General features: G+C 38.3%; 1 protein-coding gene across 2 annotated transcripts; it reads left to right on the plus strand.

The window, feature by feature from the left end:
- The first annotated feature begins 361 nt into the window (after positions 1–361).
- Positions 362–9,782, plus strand: NELFCD (negative elongation factor complex member C/D). 2 transcript variants are annotated; one of them, XM_027473043.3, is made up of 15 exons: positions 362–683; positions 993–1,108; positions 1,251–1,360; positions 2,046–2,155; positions 2,478–2,585; positions 3,611–3,763; positions 4,424–4,554; positions 5,009–5,174; positions 5,802–5,936; positions 6,315–6,454; positions 7,097–7,211; positions 7,536–7,631; positions 7,854–7,994; positions 8,324–8,453; positions 8,853–9,782. In XM_027473043.3, exons 1-15 carry the CDS (start codon positions 618–620, stop codon positions 8,885–8,887), a joined length of 1,752 nt encoding a protein of 583 aa, XP_027328844.1. In that variant the 5' UTR covers positions 362–617; the 3' UTR covers positions 8,888–9,782. The 2 variants fall into 2 exon arrangements, with proteins under 2 accessions (XP_027328844.1, XP_027328845.1); XM_027473044.3 differs by having other exon boundaries at positions 996–1,108.
- Positions 9,783–9,803: the final 21 nt, after the last annotated feature.

Raw genomic sequence — 9,803 nt, forward strand, 5'->3', positions numbered from 1 at the left:
TGTTCTTTAGCGGGACTGCTTTTTCCTTCTACCTGTCAATTTTTAAACCGTACGATAATATATACTAATTACCATCAATTTGTTGTTGTTTTTCTAACATTTTTACAGTATGATGATCCAATTTTTTTTCTCTCTTTTCTTGCAGTCTCCACCTGCGTTGCTATGGCTTTGGGAGGCCTGGTGCTATAGGGAAGCTTATTTATTATTATTATTTTATTCATTTATTTATTTTTACCACGGGAACGGCTTTTAGGTTGTGCTATTTCACTACTATTTGCTGCGTGGTTTCAGCCTTCGTTCACCAGGCAGCGGCTGCGCGGCAGCGAACGCCCGCTGCAGGGGGAGCGGCGCTGAGGCGTGAGGTGACGGCCGCCTCCTCGCACCGGCTCTGGGGCGAAAAACTCCCCGCGAAGCGGCAGGAGGGCGACAGCTTTCAGGCACAAACCGCCCTCACGGCTCCATAGAGCCAACAGCGGTGGCGCCTCCCCTCAGTTGAGGCCGGCCCGGGGCGGGTCAGGCTCCGCCCGGCCGCCGCCCGCCATTCCGCGCCGCTCCGCCCCGGGGGCCGGTCGCGGCCTGGTTCCGGCCATCGCCGCGGGTTTTTCGGCCGGGGAGCCATGGAGGACGCCGATTACTTCGAAGGGAGCGGGGCGGAGTGGGGCAACGAAGCGGACGGGGGAGCGGTGAGAGCCGGCCTGAAGCGGCTGGGGGTTGGGGGTCGCCGTCCCGCCGGGCTGCTCGGGGGACCGGCGGGCTCCTGTCCCCCTTCTGGGCTCCGGGGCTTCTCCTCTCGCCCTGCCCAGCTTGGGGGTCCGCCTGGGGCTGTGGGACCTGGGTTTTGGGGGTTAAAAAGAAAGAAAACAAGAGCAAGGTGCTGTTGGGGTTGCGCCTGCTCTGTTAAATTGGGTATTTTTTTTTCCGGGAGTTGGTAGTGTGCTGTGGGGTAAGTGGGGAACACCTGAGGTGACTGATCTGGCGGTGCTTGCAAACAGCAGGACGATGAGGATGGGGAGGGAGAGGATGATGCCGAAGTCCAGCAAGAATGCCTGAAGAAATTTTCAACTCCTGACTACATCATGGAGCCGTCTATATTTAACACGCTAAAAAGGTGAGTGCAGCTTGCTGTGCAGTGCTACTGTTTTGTATGGAGGTATGCAAAAATAAACGATGCTGTTATTTTCCCTTTATTTTTAGAGTTGCTTTTTTTTAAATAGAGTTTTCAATTTGTTCTTTTCTAATTCTTTCATCAGATATTTCCAAGCAGGAGGCTCTCCAGAGAATGTCATCCAGCTTCTTTCTGAAAACTATACAGCAGTGGCACAGACTGTAAATTTGCTGGCAGAATGGCTCATTCAAACAGGTAAGATACTGTATAATTTGGGTCCGTAGTCCGTCATCGTAAATACGTGAATTGGCAAATTTGATCATATTGAAAAGTGGATCATATTAGAGTTGTTATCCTGTATATGTATGTGACTAAATTCTTTATGTGAAAGATGTATCCTGAAGACATATTGCCATTCCTTTCTGTTCTTGTGTAACATCGTAATATGTTGATTCTGTTCAGAGAATAAGTAATCTATTGGTTTTTGTCAGAACTACTGGTACCTAACATTTAAAGCAGATGGACTCTAGCCTGCAGTAACGTGGGTTTGTGCACCAATCCTGGTAATCTCTTTTGTGTTTAGGATATTTTGGTATCACACCTAGTGACAGTCTTGTCAGATGTCTGGCATTGCTGTTAGTATGAGTGATGAAGAGAGCAAGAGAAAAGGGCTAGTGTAACCTGCCTATGAACCTAAGCATAGTTTGCATTTAGGAAAAATGATAAATGATGGAGAATCTCAAAATCTGTACATGTCTATATCTGCATGGCTTGAGAGTAGAACTGATGGTTCTTCTCTCATCTTCTACCTGTGGATAAATTTCTGGTAAATTGCGGAGTAGCTTCTGTTCTCATGATAGAACATTATTGAAAAATTGAAAATTTTGCTGCCATGTTTGATTGAATTGCATCTGCCAAGTTTTTTGTTCCTTCTGTACAGGTGTTGAGCCGGTGCAAGTTCAGGAGACTGTGGAAAACCATTTAAAGAGCTTACTTATCAAGCATTTTGATCCTCGGAAAGCAGATTCCATCTTCACAGAGGAAGGAGAGGTATGCATGGAATCCATGTTGCTGTCTTTACATGACATGAGTGGATCTTGTATAGATGTCTTTGTGTGATGGAGTAGTAGATGGTGGGGGATGGAAAACTGTCTTCTAAGCTGTTCAGCTAATCGACTGTTTTCAGAAAACCAGCTCTATTTCACTAGAGTTCTCAGGGGCTTAGAGAACTTAGAAAAGTGGAATGCATCCTTTGTTGTAATAAAGTCCTGCATAGCAACTGGTTAGACTCCTGAGAGGTAAAAAGCTTACTTTTAATGATATTGACAAATAGATATTCTTATGTTTATTCCTATTTCTTTAATCTTTTCAGACTCCAGCATGGCTTGAGCAAATGATAGCACACACAACATGGAGAGATCTCTTCTACAAGTTGGCAGAAGCCCATCCAGACTGTTTAATGCTTAATTTTACTGTGAAGGTAGTATGCTCAAGTGTAATAAATGAGACGATCCATACCAGGCTAATTGTTCTGGCATCAAATGTTGGCTATGACATTGCCTGTATCTCGTATGTGTACCTGTTAATATTACTTATTCAAATGTCAGAACAGTACAAGTACATATTGGTGAGAGGAATTGTCCTACCGATTGTGAATGTAGTTTTCCAATTTGACCTGCTTTTTGAGATGTTTTTGCTCTGATCTGTGTTTGAAAATTGTGCATTATGTGTTTTCTAAATCATATTTTTATGGTTACTGGGTTGTGAATTCAAAGGCTTTCAAGTAAGCCTTTGTTTTTATACAACAGTGAAACAAAACTAGTTTGCTATTTAAGAGTAAAATAGCAAGAATGTCTGTATCTCTAGTTTTATTTTTATTGCCATGTCCTAGTGACTTGTTCTGTTTTTGAAAATGACTTCAGCGTTGGATACCTTTTGATGTAAATTATATGCAATGTTATTGGAATTCCCTTAATTTTGTGCTATAAGAATAGATTTATTTTGTGAGTGCTGGGAAATAGTTGTTAAAAGCATGTTCTTACATGCTTTTTTTCCCCAGTGACAGTTATTCTCCTGGGCTTTTTGCACATGCATGTATGTGTGTGCATAAGACCCTATTACTATATATTGTATTTATTACACATGTACATCCATATATATGTACACAAGTACCAAAGGTAACTAATTCTTAATCTTGCTTTGTGGCTGTTGTTGGCATACATAAAGTAAAAGCATGTTTAATCTCCTGTTAGGAGATAACGATCCTATATGGTAGGAATAATTCATGTAAATAGTTCTTGATTCCTGTGTGAACTACAAGTGCACACAGTGCAACACTTCACTTCAGATATTCATTGGTTTCCGTTTTTGTATTCTAAATGATGAATGTGAATTCCAGCAAGTGTATGTGTTCTCTTAGGCTTGTTAGGATATCTGAAATATCATCTTAAATAATATAGGTATTAAGTGATTTGTTTATTAATTTCTTTATTATTTTTGCTGTAGCTTATATCTGATGCTGGATATCAAGGGGAAATAACCAGTGTTTCGACAGCATGTCAGCAACTGGAAGTATTTTCCAGAGTCCTGCGCACGTCTTTGGCAACAATTTTAGATGGAGGGGAAGAAAACCTTGAGAAAAACCTCCCTGAGTTTGCTGTAAGTTCTCTGTTCCTTTTTATGTGGGGAAAAATATTTTTTTCCTTTCCAGTTAGAATATACAAGTCATTGTGGGATTATAGAAAATCTTGACATTTTCTGAGTCTTAGAGAATTTTATGAAAAGAAGCTATATATATGAGTTAAAAAATACAAATTTGGTGATTCTGTCACCAATCATGTTTTGAGCTGTGTATGTAACATTTCCTGTATTTCTTAAATGGATTGTATAAAGGAAAAAGAAAAACTGTCTTCTTTCACATTTAATTTAAGATCTAAAGATCAGTCTAATCAGTCCTCTGGCAAATTCTAATAATTGTTTTATCATCCACATCAGTGTGAAATTTGCGTTTGTTCTTTATTATGAAATACCATAATGACTTTTGGATGGCTTTGGACTTGGCTTACTTTTTAAATATTGCCAAGTATGAATAGGCTAAATTTTCCTCTCTATCATCTAAAAAGCATATGTTCTCAATGTAGTCATTTCTTCTTGCATGGTATCAATGCACTGTGATAGACTATGCTTTTCTGTACTTTTGTCTTCCTTCTCTTCCTTTTGTATTAGTAGATTTCATTGAAATCTTTCCTATTAAGGCAATGTAATAATAAAAATGTATTTCTTGTTTTCTGGTAATATTTTTCATGTGCACCTTTGCAGAAGATGGTTTGCCATGGAGAGCACACGTACCTTTTTGCTCAAGCTATGATGTCCATATTATCTCAAGAAGAGCAAGGAGGGTCAGCTGTCAGACGGATTGCTCAGGAGGTTCAGCGATATGCTCATGAGAAGTAAGCGCCTGTTATATTTATAAGCAAAACATAAGTCGTCATAATCTGTAATCTGCTTTTTTTTGCTCATTCTTGATTACCAGCAAAAGGAGAATTATTTGCTTTTTATTCAGTCTGTGGTAGTGTGAAATTGCTAGCAACAGAGCAGTTCTTGTAGCAGGCTTTAATATGTAGAACAACAGAAAAGTTCCTTGTCCTGTACTGGGAGAACTGAAGTAGGAATAACAAAGAATTTATGCTTCTGTCTATTACAAAAATACTTATTTTTATTATTTGATGCACATTTTAGAATAAAACCAGGAAAATACAGGTCTATTTCTCTTGTTACCCATAAGAGGTTCTGTCATCAGGTATTGCATTACATGGGGTGTACCTTGTTGTCTCAGTGAGGCTAGATCCGAATTGTCCAAATTAAGAAAATAAGCTGCTATGTATGTTTGTGTTATTCATCTAGAGGCCATGATGCTAGTCAAATCACTTTAGCGTTGGGTACTGCAGCCTCTTACCCTCGTGCGTGTCAAGCTCTTGGTGCAATGCTGTCCAAAGGAGCTCTGAATCCAGCAGATATCACCGTTTTGTTCAAAATGTTTACAAGCATGGACCCACCTCCAGTAGAACTGGTTAGTAGCTGTCTTCTTTTTAACCTCTGTAACTTTCTTCTGTTATTGTAGCCTCAAAAATCTGAGGTCTTACTGTGCAAAATGTATTGACACAAGATGGAATTTATCACTCAGGCTCATCCATCTGTAATTTTAAATAATGTATAAATGTGTGACTGCTATTTGTATTGTATTTTGCGTTAGCATCTTATTTTTTTTTAATCATTCTGATCTGCCTTTTTACATATAATTAATTAATTTAAAGAACTTCCCAATAGGAAGGAAGTAAAAGATGGTAAGGAATTCACTTCCTTCTTTAAAACAAAAAATTATATCAATTTTGCATTTTGTTACAAGCAGTTGTAAATGGCATGTTTTACTGCCTTGTTCTAAAATGGGTTCTGGTAACAAATGGTGGCATTTAGATACTTGAGTAATACTGTTTCTAACTTGCTGCTCTTTTATATGTTTTTTTTTTTTTTTTTTTTTCTTGTGCCAGTGTCAAAAGTTCAGGTTTCTTCAGAAACCATCTAACTTATTCCTGAGGAGGAATCCGTTAACTCTTGCTGTATGGGAGACACGTTAGATGCAAAAAAATATATTTTTCTCATAATTCTCAGACTCTAATAAACCATTCATTTTCTTCAGATTCGAGTACCTGCCTTTCTGGACCTCTTCATGCAGTCATTGTTTAAGCCAGGTGCCAAGATCAACCAGGACCACAAACACAAATACATTCACATACTGGCATATGCAGCTAGCGTAGTAGAGATGTGGAAAAAGGTAATGCTCAGTTCTGTGCGTAACATTTTCTTTTCACCTATGGTGGTGTAACTGTGCTGAAGAAAATGGTTGGTCATTAAGTTGCTCAGTTTAAAATTATATGTTCAACTTGGTTTGTTTATTTTGTTGTGAAATGTTTTTATGTGGATTTTTAGAAGAAAAAAGTATCAATGAGCTGGGAATTAGATAAAGCAAATCTCCTTCTATTTCAGCACATTGACACTTTTTTCTTCTAGAACTTTTTTCTTCTAAAACCTGTGAGTCTAACTTTGAGAAATACAATGTAGTCTTAGGGTTATGTCAAGCTACAGTTCCTTAAGTAAACAAAGACTCCCTGTATATTTGTGTCTCTTGCATTTGAACTTTGTATTTTGTCAGAACAAGAGAGTCAGCATAAACAAGGATGAACTCAAGTCAACTTCAAAAGCCATTGAAACCGTTCACAATCTGTGTTGCAATGAGAACAAAGGAGCATCAGAGTTGGTTGCAGAACTGAGCACACTCTATCAGTGCATCAGGTAAGCAGAGAGACTGGTCACAAGTTTCCATTTTTGGAAGGGAAGTATTATTTAGGAGAAAAAGTACTGCTAAATGGAAGTGCCTTTGTGGGCAGCTCTGTGAGAATGTCCTCACTGTAGAATGGGTGAATACGTGGTCTAAAAGTAGCTTTTGAAATTGTACATTTGATTTTTTGGAATCTTTCCCTCACGAGGATACAAATTCTGGCTTCCATTGCAAACTGCATCTCTCATGTTGCAGAACATCTTGGCTCTGCCATTGGAAATAGGTGACAGGTTACTTTGTCTTCCTAATGCAGCTTTCTTAGCAATAGACATGTTCTTTCTTCTCTCAGTAGTATGAAACAGCAGATACTGAATAAACTGGATTAAGCTCGGCATGCATGTGAATTATGTTGCCTGCTTTTAGCATTTTGTGCTGAGCAGGTAGTGTCTTTTGTAGAAAAAATTATTCTCCAGCTTCTTAATTTTATTGGGGGTGAAGGTGGCTCTTTATGTATGCTGACAACTCTTCAAATAAAACTTCAAGCTTTATTAAATCTGTTTTAAGTTAAATTATGAAAATCTAGCAATCGTTAGAATATGCTAGAAGATGGTGATTGTTTGAATGCTCATGTTCTAAACTGACCTCTTTTTCTGTAGGTTTCCAGTGGTGGCAATGGGTGTATTGAAGTGGGTGGACTGGACAGTGTCAGAACCACGATACTTCCAGCTGCAGACTGATCATACCCCAGTTCATCTAGCATTACTGGATGAGGTAAAAGTGTACAGATAAAGCTGGTTGGGGAGCAAAAGCATTTTTTATCCTTGTAACTGGAATTACACCCAGTTCATGGAATGCCTGTCGTTTACACTAAATATACAAAGATGAATCTGTTTCTGTTTAGAGGTAATTGTTTGGTTTTGTCAGCTCAGCGTTATTTATATTGGGGAAATTTAGGCATTACAGAAAGAAGTGGTGGTATACTTTTCTAAAAGAATGTACATCTGGCAATAAACATCAATGTAAACTTGTCTAATAAGAGTAGCACATTGGTTTTTAAATTGAATTTCTGTTGATCTTATTTTATCTTGTTTGCAGATCAGTACGTGCCATCAGCTGCTTCATCCCCAAGTTCTACAACTTCTTGTCAAACTCTTTGAAACAGAACATTCACAGCTTGATGTAATGGAGCAGGTGATTATCAAAGGATTCGGTATTTGCATTCCTTTGTATTATGCTTTCTTAGGGTAACTGCTGTTATCACAGCAGTTCTAAGAGTTAGGAACGTGGTAGTGATTGTATCATAGCAGATATTGAGTCTATAAGAATAAACGATGAAAATTGTACGCTTTTGAGAGTATATTTCTAATGTACTGGTTTTCCTCCTTCACCCTGCTCTCTTTCCCTCCTTATCAGCTGGAACTGAAGAAGACCCTCTTGGATAGAATGGTGCACTTACTCAGTCGAGGATACGTCCTGCCTGTTGTCAGCTATATCCGCAAATGCCTGGAGAAGCTAGACACGGATATCTCTCTCATCAGATACTTTGTTACAGAGGTCAGCAGCAAAAAAAAAATGTGTTTACTAACATGTAGAAATAAACTTTAATATCAGCTGTATATGGCTGGATGGATACCGAGTCAGCTTGCCTCAAATTCAAAAATACTTGAAGTTAAGAGATGGGTTTCCGAGCAGTGTATGTAATATCAGTATTCACAAGGACAGGACCTAGTCATACTGAACTTTGACTTCTGGTAGTATTAAGGTAGAATCCCACAAGAATATATAATCAATTACTTGTATGGACAACAAAAGGTTGTGAATTAAGTAATATTTCTACCGTACACCTAAATGGAAGAATAATCCAATTTTGTCTACCATTTCAGGTACTGGATGTGATTGCTCCTCCATATACCTCAGACTTCGTACAGCTTTTTCTTCCAATCTTGGAGAATGAAAGTATTGCAGGTACTATTAAAACAGAAGGTGAACATGATCCTGTCACTGAGTTTATAGGTAAGTCATGCTTGTCCATTGCACATCTGCTTCCTTGTGTATTTGTTACAGTTTGTAAATAATGCTTAGCAACAGGATTGCTAAAAATAAGAATGCTTGCCAGATACTTTGACAGATTATTTCCCTTTTGTGGGCCTGTGTTTAGCAATTTTTCTTTAATCAAGAATCTCTGAGCAGTAATTGAGGAACTTGAAGACAAATACTGCTTTTGGAGAGCTGACACTGTAGTAAAGAAAAAAGGAAGGAAGTAGTTTTTCATAGTATACTCATTTCCTAGGGGGGTAATAAAACCTGCTCAGACCCTAAAATTCTATTTAATTATGTAATGCAGAATTCCACATGCAGACAGATAAATCACAGTAATGTACTGAACACTTATTTTTTTTTCTTTCTTTTAAGCTCACTGCAAATCTAACTTTATTATGGTGAACTAAGCAGTGGAAAAATCAAGAACGCAGAGCACATGATCACTACTTTGACATACCCTCCACCGTAAGGTTCTATAGGTGGGCAACACAGCAACAACAAAAAAAAACAAGAGAAAGAAAGGGCTGAAGGGCATTTGATTAACTTGCATGGTGACCTTGAGGTTTATATCAGAGGACTGTTAATGTAATTTGGAAAACAAAATAATACTGAAGGATTTTCTGTTACTGAACACATTGGTATAAATCTGAATATTCTGAAGTGGGTAGCAGCAGACACACAAACCTGTCTCAAAGAACGCTCTTTTCAGTTACTTGCAAAACTTGTCACTGATTCTTCATGTGTAATATATAAAACCTGAAGAATGGGGGAGGTAGTTCTTAATTAACACATCTTGCAGATAGTTCTCTGAAGACTAAAAATCTTGAATGCTATAGGCTTTGATCTTGTGAGTTGGGAAGTATAAAAAAAAAAAAATGGAAAAAGCATGATTACCTCTGTGCTGCAGGGTCCGTGATGCCTCTTTCTCACCTTTGTATTACAGTAAAGTTTTAAATATCCTATGTATGTACTGCTATGAGAAAACATGTTCTACATAATAGAGGTTGAGGTGTAACACTCAAAGTTAGTTTTGTATTAACAAATGGATCCAATGTGAGTGTGGTATCTTTCAGAATCTATTTTTTTGTTAAATAGATGCATCAAATGTTACTGGTAAGTTTCATTACCATGTCAGAATTTTCTTGCTGTCTAAAAAACGTGTGCGCAAAAGCTTCATTACAGTGATGTGGCTTTTTTTTTTTTTTTAAATACTTCTCTGTACTCTGTCTGGATGGATACTAAAGTTAGGGATACCCCCAAGATTACAATGTACCTTTAAATAAAGGTCTTTTCTTTTCCAGAGACCACTGTTTGTTTCTGTTC

Source organism: Anas platyrhynchos, chromosome 21 (assembly GCF_047663525.1).
Source record: "Anas platyrhynchos isolate ZD024472 breed Pekin duck chromosome 21, IASCAAS_PekinDuck_T2T, whole genome shotgun sequence".
NCBI lineage: Eukaryota > Metazoa > Chordata > Aves > Anseriformes > Anatidae > Anas > Anas platyrhynchos.

Excerpts from the sequence above, each read along its gene's own strand:
- NELFCD (XM_027473043.3), top strand. The coding sequence starts at position 618 with ATGGAGGACGCCGATTACTTCGAAGGGAGCGGGGCGGAGTGGGGCAAC. Across the intron at positions 3,764-4,423 it reads AAAACCTCCCTGAGTTTGCT|AAGATGGTTTGCCATGGAGA; the intron begins GTAAGTTCTCTG and ends GCACCTTTGCAG. Across the intron at positions 7,632-7,853 it reads AGCTTGATGTAATGGAGCAG|CTGGAACTGAAGAAGACCCT; the intron begins GTGATTATCAAA and ends CCTCCTTATCAG.